At 44.4% G+C, this 17,114-nt stretch overlaps 1 protein-coding gene across 2 annotated transcripts in view; it reads right to left on the bottom strand.

Moving 5' to 3' along the window:
* SLC24A1 (solute carrier family 24 member 1) overlaps nucleotides 1-17,114 on the bottom strand; it is a 175,540-nt gene that overhangs the window by 113,882 nt on the left and 44,544 nt on the right. For both annotated transcript variants that reach the window (XM_069766376.1, XM_069766375.1), the window contains exon 4: nucleotides 10,578-10,686. In XM_069766376.1, the coding sequence (XP_069622477.1) occupies nucleotides 10,578-10,686 (109 nt within the window). The remainder of the gene's footprint in view (nucleotides 1-10,577; nucleotides 10,687-17,114) is intronic.

Raw genomic sequence — 17,114 nt, 5'->3', positions numbered from 1 at the left:
GATTTGCGGCGGGTGCTGCAAAAATTTCAGGCTGATAGACCTGACCGTTGCCCAGCGGAGAAACTGTTTGTCCCTGATAGATGGACTAGTAGAGTTATCTCTGAGATTCATTGTTCAGTGTTGGCTGGGCATCCTGGAATCTTTGGTACCAGAGATTTGGTGGCTAGATCCTTCTGGTGGCCGTCTTTGTCACGGGATGTGCGTTCTTTTGTGCAGTCCTGTGGGACTTGTGCTCGGGCTAAGCCCTGCTGTTCTCGTGCCAGTGGGTTGCTTTTGCCCTTGCCGGTCCCGAAGAGGCCCTGGACGCATATTTCTATGGATTTTATTTCGGATCTCCCTGTCTCTAAAAAGATGTCGGTCATTTGGGTGGTTTGTGATCTCTTTTCTAAGATGGTCCATTTGGTACCTTTGTCTAAATTGCCTTCCTCCTCTGATTTGGTGCCATTATTTTTCCAGCATGTGGTTCGTTTACATGGTATCCCGGAGAACATCATTTCTGACAGAGGTTCCCAGTTTGTTTCGAGGTTTTGGCGATCCTTTTGTGCTAGGATGGGCATTAATTTGTCTTTTTCCTCGGCTTTCCATCCTCAGACAAATGGCCAAACCGAACGAACTAATCAAACTTTGGAAACCTATCTGAGATGCTTTGTTTCTGCTGATCAGGATGATTGGGTGTCCTTTTTGCCGTTGGCTGAGTTCGCCCTTAATAATCGGGCCAGCTCGGCTACTTTGGTTTCGCCGTTTTTCTGCAATTCTGGTTTCCATCCTCGTTTCTCTTCAGGGCAGGTTGAGTCTTCGGACTGTCCTGGTGTAGATACTGTGGTGGATAGGTTGCAGCAGATTTGGACTCATGTGGTGGACAATTTGACATTGTCCCAGGAGAAGGCTCAATGTTTCGCTAACCGCCGGCGCTGTGTGGGTCCCCGACTTCGTGTTGGGGATTTGGTTTGGTTGTCGTCTCGTTATGTTCCTATGAAGGTTTCCTCTCCTAAGTTTAAGCCTCGTTTCATTGGTCCGTATAAGATTTCTGAGGTTATCAATCCTGTGTCATTTCGTTTGGCCCTTCCTGCTTCTTTTGCCATCCATAATGTGTTCCATAGGTCGTTATTGCGGAGATACGTGGCGCCTGTGGTTCCATCCGTTGATCCTCCTGCCCCGGTGTTGGTTGAGGGGGAGTTGGAGTATGTGGTGGAGAAGATTTTGGATTCTCGTGTTTCGAGACGGAAACTCCAGTACCTGGTCAAGTGGAAGGGTTATGGTCAGGAAGATAATTCCTGGGTTTTTGCCTCTGATGTTCATGCTGCCGATCTGGTTCGTGCCTTTCATTTGGCTCATCCTGGTCGGCCTGGGGGCTCTGGTGAGGGTTCGGTGACCCCTCCTCAAAGGGGGGGTACTGTTGTGAATTCTGTTGTCGGGCTCCCTCCTGTGGTCATGAATGGTACTTCGGCTGGTTCTGTCCATAGACTTCCTCTGGTGGGTGTTTCTGAGTTTCCTTCCACAGGTGACGAGGTTAATTCGTTAGCTGCCGCTCTATTTAACTCCACTTAGATCTTTGCTCCACTCCACCTGTCAATGTTCCAGTATTGGTCTAGTTCACTCCTGGATCGTTCTTGTGACCTGTCTTCCCAGCAGAAGCTAAGTTCCAGCTTGAATTTCTTTGGTTTGCTATTTTTCTGTCCAGCTTGCTATTTTTATTGTTGTCTTGCTTGCTGGAAGCTCTGGGACGCAGAGGGAGCGCCTCCGCACCGTGAGTCGGTGCGGAGGGTCTTTTTGCGCCCTCTGCATGGTCTTTTTGTAGGTTTTTGTGCTGATCGCAAAGTAACCTTTCCTATCCTCGGTCTGTTCAGTAAGTCGGGCCTCACTTTGCTAAATCTATTTCATCTCTGTGTTTGTATTTTCATCATTACTCACAGTCATTATATGTGGGGGGCTGCCTTTTCCTTTGGGGAATTTCTCTGAGGCAAGGTAGGCTTTATTTTTCTATCTTCAGGGCTAGCTAGTTCCTTAGGCTGTGCCGAGTTGCATAGGGAGCGTTAGGCCCAATCCACGGCTATTTCTAGTGTGTTTGATAGGATTAGGGATTGCGGTCAGCAGAGTTCCCACGTCCCAGAGCTCGTCCTTATTATCAGTAACTATCAGGTCATTCCGTGTGCTCTTAACCACCAGGTCCATTATTGTCCTGCCCACCAGGTCATAACAGATGGGGCAGGATTGGACACAGATGGGGCAGAGTGCTGGACACAGATGGGGCAGAGTGCTGGACACAGACGGGGCAGAGTGCTGGACACAGATGGGGCAGAGTGCTGGACAGAGATGGGGCAGAGTGCTGGACAGAGATGGGGCAGAGTGCTGGACAGAGATGGGGCAGAGTGCTGGACAGAGATGGGGCAGAGTGCTGGACAGAGATGGGGCAGAGTGCTGGACAGAGATGGGGCAGAGTGCTGGACAGAGATGGGGCAGGATTGGAAACAGATGGGGCAGAGTGCTGGACACAGACTGGGCAGGATTAGACACAGACGGGGCAGGATTGGACACAGATGGGCAGAGTGCTGGACACAGATGGGGCAGGATTGGACACAGATGGGGCAGAGTGCTGGACACAGATGAGGCAGGATTGGAAACAGATGGGGCAGAGTGCTGGACACAGATGGGGCAGGATTGGACGCAGATGGGGCAGGATTGGACACAGACGGGGCAGAGTACTGGACACAGATGGGGCAGGATTGGACACAGACAGGGCAGAGTGCTGGACACAGACGGGGCAGAGTGCTGGACACAGACGGGGCAGAGTGCTGGACACAGACGGGGCAGAGTGCTGGACACAGATGAGGCAGGATTGGAAACAGATGGGGCAGAGTGCTGGACACAGATGGGGCAGGATTTGACACAGACGGGGCAGAGTACTGGACACAGATGGGGCAGGATTGGACACAGACGGGGCAGAGTGCTGGACACAGACGGGGCAGAGTGCTGGACACAGACGGGGCAGAGTGCTGGACACAGACGGGGCAGAGTGCTGGACACAGATGAGGCAGGATTGGACACAGATGGGGCAGAGTGCTGGATACAGATGGGGCAGGATTGGACACAGATGGGGCAGAGTGCTGGACACAGATGGGGCAGAGTGCTGGACACAGCAGATGGGGCAGAGTGCTGAACACAGATGGGGCAGAGTGCTGAACACAGATGGGGCAGAGTGCTGAACACAGATGGGGCAGGATTTGACACAGACGGGGCAGAGTGCTGGACACAGACGGGGCAGAGTGCTGGACACAGACGGGGCAGAGTGCTGGACACAGATGAGGCAGGATTGGAAACAGATGGGGCAGAGTGCTGGACACAGATGGGGCAGGATTTGACACAGACGGGGCAGAGTACTGGACACAGATGGGGCAGGATTGGACACAGACGGGGCAGAGTGCTGGACACAGACGGGGCAGAGTGCTGGACACAGACGGGGCAGAGTGCTGGACACAGACGGGGCAGAGTGCTGGACACAGATGAGGCAGGATTGGACACAGATGGGGCAGAGTGCTGGATACAGATGGGGCAGGATTGGACACAGATGGGGCAGAGTGCTGGACACAGATGGGGCAGAGTGCTGGACACAGCAGATGGGGCAGAGTGCTGAACACAGATGGGGCAGAGTGCTGAACACAGATGGGGCAGAGTGCTGAACACAGATGGGGCAGAGTGCTGAACACAGATGGGGCAGAGTGCTGGACACAGATGGGGCAGAATGGAGACAGATGGGGCAAGATTGGAGACAGATGGGGCAGGATGGAGACAGATGGGGCAGGATGGGGAGATCATATGGGGCAGAATGGATACTCATGAGGGCAGGATGGGAGAACATATGGCTGGAGCCTGGAATGAGACACACGGGGGCTAGGATGGCGAATATTACCATAGGGGCTAATTAAGGGATATTATTATTGCAGTGATGTATTTATTTTATTTTTTGAGTATACTGTTTTAAATTGGGGGGGCGGTCCTGTTACTGTGTAGAGTGATACTATGTTGCCTTCTTCATGTGGTGTAATGTAGAAGTTGGGAAAATTAAGTAATGTGTTCTACAAGCGGAACTCGAGATAACCGTTTTATTCCCTGCAGAGACGAGTCCTGGCTGGATGAAGTGATGGCGGTCTGTGCTGGATGAAAGATGAAGGACTTCACCTAGAGACGTCACTGGTGAGTCAGTGTTACCTATACACTGACACTATACACTGTATACTATATACAGAGGTCCTGTGTACAATGTCACTACCTGTGGCTCAGTGCTTCTCTGCTTTGCTCGCCACAACCTGTGACTCTGTGCTTCTCTGCTTTGCTCGCCACAACCTGTGGCTCTGTGCTTCTCTGCTTTGCTCACCACAACCTGTGGCTCTCCGCCTTCTGGCTCTTGGTTTTGCCTCCTGCGATTCTGATCTTGGCTCCGCCTTGGGCGTCTTCGCTCTTGGCTCTGCCTCCAACATCTCCGCTCTTGGCTCTGCCTCCAGTGGCTCCGTCCTTAGCTCCGCCTTCTCCTTCTCTGCTCTTAGCTCCGCCTTCCTCTTCTCTGCTCTTAGCTCTGTCTTCTCCTTCTCTGCTCTTAGCTGCGTTTCTGTTCTTGGCTCTGCCTCCTGCTCTAGGCTCCACCTCCTGTGTTCTGTTCTTGGCTCCACCTTCTGCTCTTAACTCCTGTGGCTCTGCTTTGCATCCGCTCTTGCGGACTTTCTCTATCCCCGTTCTGCAACTTGCCGCACAGGTCTCTACCTGTTTCTTTATAATCACCAGTCCGAACAGGTCCCTACCTGTTCTCATATACCCTCCAGTCTGAACAGGTTCTTCCCTGTTTCCATACACCTGCCTGTGTACCAGTTCCTACCAGAGTATCAGCCCTGTCCATCTGACATGCCAGTGTGCCAGCCGTGCTCGCCTGTCTGTGTCTCTGTCAAGCCCGTCTGCCCATCAGGGCCTCTGCCGTACCCGTCAGCCAGCCAGTGTCACCGCGATGCCTGCCTGCCTGTGTCCTGTCCCCCAGTGGGATCAGCAGCCACAGCCAGACACCACCCTGGAGTGGTACCTGGTAGCTACCTGCCACACAAGTCTGACCTCACCATCAGAGGCTCCAGTGAACATCTAAGAAGCTACTCAGTTACGCCCCTTCCAGGGTAGTCTAGTCAGTGGTCCAATGGGGCCACACCCCCGGACGCTCGCACCAACCAGTCTGGGAGTGAGCGTTACAGATCATATTGAAATGGAAGGAGTATCATACCACTGCAAATCTACCAAGACCCGGCCATCCCTCTAAACTTTCATCTCAATCAAGGAAAGACTGATAAGAGATGCAGCCAAGAGGCCCATGATCACTCTGGATGAACTGCAGAGTTCTACAGCTGAGATGAGACAGTCTGTCCATAGGACAACAATCAGTCGTACACTGCACAAATTTGGCCTTTATGGAAGAGTGGCAATAAGAAAGCCATTTCTCAAATATATCCATTAAAAGTGTTGATTAAAGTTTGCAACAAGCCACCATGGAGACACATCAAACATGTGGAAGAAGGTGCTCTGGTCAGATGAAACCAAAAATTTATCTTTTTGGCAATAATGCCAAACGATATGCTTGGCGTAAAGGCAACACAGCTCATCACCCTGAACACAACATCCTCACTGTCAAACATGGTGGTGGCAGCATCATGGTTTGGGCCTGCTTTTCTTCAGCAGGGACAGGGAAGATGGTTAAAATTGATGGGAAGATGGATGGAGCCAAATACAGGACCATTCTTGAAGAAACCCTGTTTGTCTGCAAAAGACCTGAGACTGGGATGGAGATTTGTCTTCCAACAAGACAATGATCCCAAACATAAAGCAAAATGTACAATGGAATGGTTCACAGATAAACGTATCCAGGTGTTAGAATGGCCAAGTCAAAGTCCAGACCTCAATCCAATCAAGAATCTGTGGAAAGAGCTGAAAACTGCTGTTCACAAACGATCTCCATCAAACCTCGCTGAGCTCGAGCTGTTTGCCAAGGAAGAATGGGCAAGAATTTCAGTCTCTCGATGTAGAAAACTGATAGAGACAAGTGACTTGCAGCCGTAATCGCAGCAAAAGGTGGCACAACAAAGTATTAAGTTAAAGGGGCCGAATAATATTGTACGCCCCACTTTTCAGTTTTTGAATTTCCACAAAAATTTTAAATAATCAATACATTTTGCTCAACTTCCACACTGTGTTCCACTTGTTGTTGATTCTTCACCAAAAATTTACATTTGGTATCTTTATGTTTGAAGCATGATATGTGGGAAAAGTTTGTAAAGTCACAGGGAGCCGAAAGCTTTCGCAAGGCCCTGTATATTGCTGACATTGATTACAGATTCCTTTTAATGCTTTCTTGGATTTTATATTTCTTTCTGCATATGTATGTATGATTGGTGACCATCTGTCTACTTCTCACTTCCCCACTATAACCCGGCACACTAACATAACAACAATTTATCTACTTAGCTTCAATCTCTTTTAAACTATACTTGAATGCCAAGAAGATAATCCATTTAGAGCAAGTAGGCCATTGCAGGACAGACGTGCACTTGATACAAGAATCATCCTGTGAACCTGTACTCCATAGAGAAATCTTTTCATATTCTCTTCCCATTCTTCCAAGAGCCATAACTTTTTATTTTTTTTCTGTAGACATAGCTGTATACAGGATTGTTTTTGCAGGACAAGTTGTAGTTTTGAGTGGTATCGTTCATTTCACCACTCAATGAACTGGAAACCAGAAAAAAATTCCAAGAACTTAAAAAAATAATAAAAGTCTGCAATTGTGCAATAGTTTTTTTTTTGCTTTATTTTTACATTATTCCTTGAGTGGTAATAGTGACCATCATCATCATGATTTCTCAGGTCAGAGCAATTGCAGAAACACTAAAATTGCATCTTTTTTTTATTTACGTGGTAAAAAAAATCTTAATTAAAAAAAAAAAAAATTGCTGACATCATTATTTTCCAAGACAAGGCCGGTCTATCAATACAAAAAATGAATTATGCTTGCTTGCCACACAAAAAGTTTCATTTATTGTATTGATAGATCGGCCTTATACGGATGCGATGATCCTAAATATTTTATTTTTTGACATTTTTTATTTCTTAGTTAAAAAAAAAGGGAAAAGGAGCATAAATTGAATGTGTATATTTTTAAATAATTCTGTTAATGTTGATGATTATGGCTTACAGCCAATGAAAACCCAAAAGTCATTATCTCAGTAAATAAGAATAATTAACAAAAACACCTGCAAAGGCTTCCTAAGGCTGCTTTTACACTTGCCGTGATTTTGTGGCCCCAATAGATTTCTATGGCCTTGAGGGCCGTATTTACAGCCATGATAAAAGATCGAGCTTGCTCGATCTTTTTCACGGCTTGCGGACACGGCCCCATTGTGTGCCGTCACGTCCAGTTTTGTGGACCACCGTTCTTTTTTTCCCAATACTCTTGCTATAGTAGTAATATTGGGAACCTGGAAAACATTTTTTTGCGGTCTATTATTGCAGCAGACCTTGAAATTTGCGGCAATACGGCCTGAAAAAAAGATCCGCCATAATGGGCAGCAAAAAACACGCAATGTGTAAAAGTAGCCTAAGAATTTAAAAAGGTCCCTTAACCTGTTTCAATAGGCTCCACAATCATGGGGAAGACTGATAACTTGACAGATGTGAAGAAGGCAGTCATGGATACACTCCACAAGGAGCATAAGCCACAAAAGGTCATTGCTAAAGAAGCTGGCTGTTCACAGAGTGCTGTAGCCAAGCATATTAATGGAAAGTTGACTGGAACGAAAAAGTGTGGTAGAAAAAGGTGCACAAGCAACTGGGATAACCGCAGCCTCGAAAAGATTGTTAAGAAAAGATATTGTAATTTATTGAGATAATGACTTTTGGGTTTTCATTGGCTGTAAGCCATAATCATCAACATTAACAGAAATAAACACTTGAAATATATCACTCTGTTTGTAATGACTCTATATAATATATGAGTTTCACTTTTTGTATTGAAAAACAGAAATAAATTAACTTTTTAATATTATAATATTTTTAATATTTTGTGAGAAGCACCTGTACATATACTGCATACAGTATATGCTACAATACCACAGTATTGCAGTATATAGTAAAAATCACTGTCATGTGAACACCAGCCACATGCTGGTCTTCACATCAGTGCCTTAAGCAAGCCCCCAGCTGCCATGGCAATTAATTGGCAACACGTGATTGCATTGCAGGGAGACAAATGGGAGTATGGAACTGTACCCCTCAACACCAATTTGCACACTTTAAATGCCAATGTGAGAGACTGACAGTGACATCTAAGTAATTGACCTCTTTACCCCCAAGGGTGGTTTGCACGTTATGGACCGGGCCAATTTTTACAATTCTGACCACTGTCCCTTTATGAGGTTATAACTCTGGAACGTTTCAACGGATCACTGTTTTCTCGTGACATATTGTACTTCATGATAGTAGTAAAATTTCTTTGACATTACCTGCGTTTATTTGTGAAAAAAATGGAAATTTGGCGAAAATTTTGAAAATTTCGCAATTTTCCAACTTTTAATTTTTATGGAATTAAATCACAGAGATATGTCACACAAAATACTTAATAAGTAACATTTCCCACATGTCTACTTTACATCAGCACAATTTTGGAACCAAAATTTTTTTTTGTTAGGGAGTTATAAGGGTTAAAAGTTGACCAGCAATTTCTAATTTTTCCAACACCATTTTATTTTAGGGACCACATCTCATTTGAAGTAATTTTGAGGGGTCTATATGATAGAAAATACCCAAGTGTGACACCATTCTAAAAACTGCACCCCTCAAGGTGCTCAAAACCACATTCAAGAAGTTTATTAACCCTTCAGGTGTTTCACAGGAATTTTTAAATAAAAATTAACATTTAACTTTTTTTCACAAAAAAATTACTTCAGCTCCAATTTGTTTTATTTTACCAAGGGTAACAGGAGAAAATGGACCCCAAACGTTGTTGTACAATTTGTCCTGAGTACGCTGATACCCCATATGTGGGGGTAAACCACTGTTTGGGCGCATGGGAGAGCTTGGAAGGGAAGGAGCGCCATTTAACTTTTCAATGCAAAATTGACTGGAATTGAGATGGGACACCATGTTGCATTTGGAGAGCCACTGATGTGCCTAAACATTGAAACCCCCACAAGTGACATCATTTTGGAAAGTAGACCCCCTTAGGATCTTATCTAGATTTGTGGTGAGCACTTTGACCCACCAATGGCTTCACAGAAGTTTATAATGCAGAGCCGTAAAAATAAAACTAAAATTTTTTCCCACAAAAATTTTTTTTTAGCCCCCAGTTTTGTATTTTTCCGAGGGTAACAGGAGAAATTGGACGCCAAAAGTTGTTGTCCAATTTGTCCTGAGTGCGTTGATACCCTATATGTGGGGGGGAACCACCGTTTGGGCGCATGGGAGGGCTCGGAAGGGAAGGAGCGCCATTTGGAATCCAGACTTAGATGGAATGGTCTGCAGGCGTCACATTGCATTTGCAGAGCCCCTAATGTACCTAAACAGTAGAAACCCCCCACAAGTGACCCCATATTGGAAACTAGACCCCCCCAAGGAACTTATCTAGATGTGTTGTGAGAACTTTGAGCCCCCAAGTGTTTCACTACAGTTTATAACGCAGAGCCGTAAAATTAAAAAAAAAAAATTTAACCCCAAAATTATTTTTTAGCCCCCAGTTTTTTATTTTCCCAAGGGTAACAGGAGAAATTGGACTCCAAAAGTTGTTGTCCAATTTGTCCTGAGTACACTGATAACCTGATAACCTATATGTTGGGGTAAACTCCTGTTTGGGCACACGGGAGAGCTCGGAAGGGAAGGAGCACTGTTTTACTTTTTCAACGCAGAATTGGCTGGAATTGAAATCGGACGCCATGTCGCGTTTGGAGAGCCCCTGATGTGCCTAAACAGTGGAAACCCCCCAATTATAACTGAAACCCTAATCCAAACACACCCCTAACCCTAATCCCAATGGTAGCCCTAAGCACACCTCTAACCCAGACACACCCCTAACCCTAATCCTAACCCTATAACCAACCGTAAATGTAATCCAAACCCTAATCCTAATTTTAGCCCCAACCCTAACTGTAGCCTTAACCCTAGCCCCAACCCTAACCCTAGCCCTAACCCTAGCCCTAACCCTAAAGTCAACAAAAGATGCCCACTTGGAAGAAAGCCCCCAAAGTTTTTGAACTGAAACTATATTCAATATGTAAATGCAGGGGATGAAACCAGGGAAGTTCAGCAGGGAAAAAAAGCAAAACTATAAGCAAAGCAGATTAAGAAAATGACTATGGTTTATGATACTCAGTCAAAATAACTTAGCGCTGGTGGAATCACATTCACACAAGACCAAAACTTACAATCACAGGAAACAAAAAGCTCAAAAATGAAGTCATGATTTGATTGAAGCTCAATGACCAGTAGTGTTATATCAAGATAATCCTCATAGTGAGTCCATCAGATCTATCACTCATAATGTTCATTGAGAGTTGTCTTACCTTCCCCCAGGGGGTCCAGGGTATGGATCATAAGTTGAAATATGGTGCAACGAATGGTGCTGTTATGTAGAGAGGCCGAACTCCCGCCTCTGGTAAGGTAAGGCTTCAGCTGGACAGAAGAGGAACAAGTATTATTATATATTAAAACTTATATTTATAGTAAAGGAGCAATCCAGTCATAGGCAGCTGTTACCTATCCATTCCCTTATAAAACTGTATATTTAAATCATGTTGGTCTGGAAAATTAATTCATTCTTTTCTAACTGTGTTGCTGGTTGCAGGAAGTCAGACTATACATGCCAGGGGTGTCAAACTGCATTCCTCGAGGGCTGCAAACAGGTCATGTTTTCAGGATTTCCTTGTACTGCACAGGTGATAATTTAATCACCTACACACATAATGATTGCAGCACCTTGTGCAATGCTAAGGAAATCTTGAAAACACGCATGGTTTGCGGCCCTCGAGGAATGCAGTTTGACATCCCTGATATATGCTATACAGTGGGGCAAAAAAGTATTTAGTCAGTCAGCAATAGTGCAAGTTCCACCACTTAAAAAGATGAGAGGCGTCTGTAATTTACATCATAGGTAGACCTCAACTATGGGAGACAAACTGAGAAAAAAAAAATCCAGAAAATCACATTGTCTGTTTTTTTAACAATTTATTTGCATATTATGGTGGAAAATAAGTATTTGGTCAGAAACAAAATTTCATTTCAATACTTTGTAATATATCCTTTGTTGGCAATGACAGAGGTCAAACGTTTTCTGTAAGTCTTCACAAGGTTGCCACACACTGTTGTTGGTATGTTGGCCCATTCCTCCATGCAGATCTCCTCTAGAGCAGTGATGTTTTTGGCTTTTCGCTTGGCAACACGGACTTTCAACTCCCTCCAAAGGTTTTCTATAGGGTTGAGATCTGGAGACTGGCTAGGCCACTCCAGGACCTTGAAATGCTTCTTACGAAGCCACTCCTTCGTTGCCCTGGCGGTGTGCTTTGGATCATTGTCATGTTGAAAGACCCAGCCACGTTTCATCTTCAATGCCCTTGCTGATGGAAGGAAGTTTGCACTCAAAATCTCACGATACATGGCCCCATTCATTCTTTCATGTACCCGGATCAGTCGTCCTGGCCCCTTTGCAGAGAAACAGCCCCAAAGCATGATGTTTCCACCACCATGCTTTACAGTAGGTATGGTGTTTGATGGATGCAACTCAGTATTCTTTTTCCTCCAAACACGACAAGTTGTGTTTCTACCAAACAGTTCCAGTTTGGTTTCATCAGACCATAGGACATTCTCCCCAATCTCCTCTGGATCATCCAAATGCTCTCTAGCAAACTTCAGACGGGCCCGGACATGTACTGGCTTAAGCAGTGGGACACGTCTGGCACTGCAGGATCTGAGTCCATGGTGGCGTAGTGTGTTACTTATGGTAGGCCTTGTTACATTGGTCCCAGCTCTCTGCAGTTCATTCACTAGGTCCCCCCACATGGTTCTGGGATTTTTGCTCACCGTTCTTGTGATCATTCTGACCCCACGGGGTGGGATTTTGCATGGAGCCCCAGATCGAGGGAGATTATCAGTGGTCTTGTATGTCTTCCATTTTCTAATTATTGCTCCCACTGTTGATTTCTTCACTCCAAGCTGGTTGGCTATTGCAGATTCAGTCTTCCCAGCCTGGTGCAGGGCTACAATTTTGTTTCTGGTGTCCTTTGACAGCTCTTTGGTCTTCACCATAGTGGAGTTTGGAGTCACACAGTTTGAAGGTGTGCACAGGTGTCTTTTTATACTGATAACAAGTTTAAACAGGTGCCATTACTACAGGTAATGAGTGAAGGAAAGAGGAGACTCTTAAAGAAGAAGTTACAGGTCTGTGAGAGCCAGAAATCTTGATTGTTTGTTTCTGATCAAATACTTATTTTCCACCATAATATGCAAAAAAAAAATGATAAAAAAACAGACAATGTGATTTTCTGGATTTTTTTTTCTCAGTTTGTCTCCCATAGTTGAGGTCTACCTATGATGTAAATTACAGACGCCTCTCATCTTTTTAAGTGGTGGAACTTGCACTATTGCTGACTGACTAAATACTTTTTTGCCCCACTGTATATACAGTGTCACATTGGAAAGCCATAATATATCATTATGATTGCCAGTGATCAATATTTACAGCCCATAATCCTGATATGAAGACATCAGCTGCATTCACTGTAAACCCTTAACCCCTTCATGACCCAGCCTATTTTGACCTTAAAGACCTTGCCATTTTTTGCAATTCTGACCAGTGTCCCTTTATGAGGTAATAACTCAGGAACGCTTCAACGGATTCTAGCGGTTCTGAGATTGTTTTTTCGTGACATATTGGGCTTCATGTTAGTGGTAAATTTAGGTCAATAAATTCTGCGTTTATTTGTGATAAAAACGGAAATTTGGCGAAAATTTTGAAAATTTCGCAATTTTCACATTTTGAATTTTTATTCTGTTAAACCAGAGAGATATGTGACACAAAATAGTTAATAAATAACATTTCCCACATGTTTACTTTACATCAGCACAATTTCGGAAACAAAATTTTTTTTGTTAGGAAGTTATAAGGGTTAAAATTTGACCAGCGATTTCTCATTTTTACAACGAAATTTACAAAACCATTTTTTTTAGGGACCACCTCACATTTGAAGTCAGTTTGAGGGGTCTATATGGCTGAAAATACCCAAAAGTGACACCATTCTAAAAACTGCACCCCTCAAGGTACTCAAAACCACATTCAAGAAGTTTATTAACCCTTCAGGTGCTTCACAGCAGCAGAAGCAACATGGAAGGAAAAAATTAACATTTAAATTTTTTAGTCACAAAAATTATCTTTTAGCAACAATTTTTTTATTTTCCCAATGGTAAAAGGAGAAACTGAACCACGAAAGTTGTTGTCCAATTTGTCCTGAGTACGCTGATACCTCATATGTGGGGGTAAACCACTGTTTGGGCGCACGGCAGGGCTTGGAAGGGAAGGAGCGCCATTTGACTTTTTGAATCAAAAATTGGCTCCACTCTTTAGCGGACACCATGTCACGTTTGGAGAGCCCCCGTGTGCCTAAAAATTGGAGCTCCCCCACAAGTGACCCCATTTTGGAAACTAGACGCCCCAAGGAACTTATCTAGATGCATAGTGAGCACTTTGAACCCCCAGGTGCTTCACAAATTGATCCGTAAAAATGAAAAAGTACTTTTTTTTCACAAAAAAATTTTTTAGCCTCATTTTTTTCATTTTCACATGGGCAACAGGATAAAATGGATCCTAAAATGTGTTGGGCAATTTCTCCTGAGTACACCAATACCTCACATGTGGGGGTAAACCACTGTTTGGGCACATGGTAAGGCTCGGAAGGGAAGGAGCGCCATTTGACTTTTTGAATGAAAAATTATTTCCATCGTTAGCGGACACCATGTCGCGTTTGGATAGCTCCTGTGTGCCTAAACATTGGCGCTCCCCCACAAGTGACCCCATTTTGGAAACTAGACCCCCCAAGGAACTTATTTAGATGCCTAGTGAGCACTTTAAACCCTCAGGTGCTTCACAAATTGATCTGTAAAAATGAAAAAGTACTTTTTTTTCACAAAAAAATTCTTTTCGCCTCAATTTTTTCATTTTCACATGGGCAGTAGGATAAAATGGATCATAAAATTTGTTGGGCAATTTCTCCCGAGTACGTCGATACCTCATATGTGGAGGTAAACCACTGTTTGGGCACTCGGCAGGGCTCGGAAGGGAAGGCGCGCCATTTGACTTTTTGAATGGAAAATTAGCTCCAATTGTTAGCGGACACCATGTCGCGTTTGGAGAGCCCCTGTGTGCCTAAACATTGGAGCTCCCCCACAAGTGACCCCATTTTGGAAACTAGACCCCCCAAGGAACTTATCTAGATGCATATTGAGCACTTTAAACCCCCAGGTGCTTCACAGAAGTTTATAACGCAGAGCCATGAAAATAAAAAATAATTTTTCTTTCCTCAAAAATGATTTTTTAGCCTGGAATTTCCTATTTTGCCAAGGGTAATAGGAGAAATTGGACCCCAAATATTGTTGTCCAGTTTGTCCTGAGTACGCTGATACCCCATATGTGGGGGTAAACCACTGTTTGGGCGCACGGCAGGGCTCGGAAGGGATGGCACGCCATTTGGCTTTTTAAATGGAAAATTAGCTCCAATCATTAGCGGACACCATGTCACGTTTGGAGAGCCCCTGTGTGCCTAAACATTGGAGATCCCCCAGAAATGACACCATTTTGGAAACTAGACCCCCAAAGGAACTAATCTAGATGTGTGGTGAGGACTTTGAACCCCCAAGTGCTTCACAGAAGTTTATAACGCAGAGCCATGAAAATAAAAAAAAAAAATTATTTTCTCAAAAATGATCTTTTAGCCTGCAATTTTTTATTTTCCCAAGGGAAACAGGAGAAATTTGACCCCAAATGTTGTTGTCCAGTTTCTCCTGAGTACGCTGATACCCCATATGTGGGGGTAAATCACTGTTTGGGCACATGCTGGGGCTCGGATGTGAAGTAGTGACGTTTTGAAATGCAGACTTTGATGGAATGCTCTGTGGGCGTCACGTTGCGTTTGCAGAGCCCCTGATGTGGCTTAACAGTAGAAACCCCCCACAAGTGACCCCATTTTGGAAACTAGACCCCCAAAGGAACTTATCTAGATGTGTGGTGAGCACTTTGAACCCCCAAGTGCTTCATAGAAGTTTATAATGCAGAGCCGTGAAAATAATAAATATGTTTTCTTTCCTCAAAAATAATTATTTAGCCCAGAATTTTTTATTTTCCCAAGGGTTACAGAAGAAATTGGACCCAAACGTTGTTTTCCAGTTTCTCCTGAGTACGCTGATGCCCCATATGTGGGGGTAAACCACTGTTTGGGCACATGCCGAGGCTCGGAAGTGAAGTAGTGACGTTTTGAAATGCAGACTTTGATGGAATGCTCTGTGGGCGTCACGTTGCGTTTGCAGAGCCCCTGATGTGGCTTAAAAGTAGAAACCCCCCCACAAGTGACCCCATTTTGGAAACTAGACCCCGAAAGGAACTTATCTAGATGTGTGGTGAGCACTTTGAACCCCCAAGCGCTTCATAGAAGTTTATAATGCAGAGCCGTGAAAATAATAAATACGTTTTCTTTCCTCAAAAATAATTATTTAGCCCAGAATTTTTTAATTTTCCCAAGGGTAACAGGAGAAATTTGACCCCAATATTTGTTGTCCAGTTTCTCCTGAGTACGGTGATACCCCATATGTGGGGGTAAACTACTGTTTGGGCATATGCCGGGGCTTGGAATTGAAGTAGTGATGTTTTGAAATGCAGACTTTGATGGAATGCTCTGCGGGCGTCACGTTGCGTTTGCAGAGCCCCTGATGTGCCTAAACAGTAGAAACCCCCCACAAGTGACCCCATTTTGGAAACTAGACCCCGAAAGGAACTTATCTAGATGTGTGGTGAGCACTTTGAACCCCCAAGTGCTTCATAGAAGTTCATAATGCAGAGCCGTGAAAATAATAAATACGTTTTCTTTCCTCAAAAATAATTATTTAGCCCAGAATTTTTTATTTTCCCAAGGGTTACAGGAGAAATTGGACCCCAAAAGTTGTTGTCCAGTTTCTCCTGAGTACGCTGATACCCCATGAGTGGGGGTAAACCACTGTTTGGGCACACGTCGGGGCTCAGAAGGGAAGTAGTGACTTTTGAAATGCAGACTTTGATGGAATGGTCTGCGGGTGTCACGTTGCGTTTGCAGAGCCCCTGGTGTGCCTAAACAGTAGAAACCCCCACAAGTGACCCCATTTTAGAAACTAGACCCCCCAAGGAACTTATCTAGATATGTGGTGAGCACTTTGAACCCCCAAGTGCTTCACGGACGTTTACAACGCAGAGCCGTGAAAATAAAAAATCATTTTTCTTTCCTCAAAAATTATGTTTTAGCAAGCATTTTTTTAGATTCACAAGGGTAACAGGAGAAATTGGACCCCAGTAATTGTTGCGCAGTTTGTCCTGAGTATGCTGGTACCCCATATGTGGGAGTAAACCACTGTTTGGGCACACGTCAGGGCTCGGAAGTGAGGGAGCACCATTTGACTTTTTGAATACGAGATTGGCTGGAATCAATGGTGGCGCCATGTTGCGTTTGGAGACCCCTGATGTGCCTAAACAGTGGTAACCCCTCAATTCTAACTCCAACACTAACCCCAACACACCCCTAACCCTAATCCCAACTGTAGCCATAACCCTAATCACAACCCTAACCACAACCCTAATTCCAACCCTAACCCTAATCCCAACTGTAGCCATAACCCTAATCACAACCCTAACCACAACCCTAATTCCAACCCTAACCCTAAGGCTATGTGCCCACGTTGCGGATTTGTGTGAGATTTTTCAGCACCATTTTTGAAAAATCCGCGGGTAAAAGGCACTGCGTTTTACCTGCGGATTTTCCGCGGATTTCCAGTGTTTTTTTGTGCGGATTTCACCTGCGGATTCCTATTGA

The sequence above is a fragment of the Ranitomeya imitator genome, chromosome 4, assembly GCF_032444005.1.
Source record: "Ranitomeya imitator isolate aRanImi1 chromosome 4, aRanImi1.pri, whole genome shotgun sequence".
In the NCBI taxonomy this organism is placed as follows: domain Eukaryota; kingdom Metazoa; phylum Chordata; class Amphibia; order Anura; family Dendrobatidae; genus Ranitomeya; species Ranitomeya imitator.
This window is presented reverse-complemented; position numbering and strand designations above follow the sequence as displayed.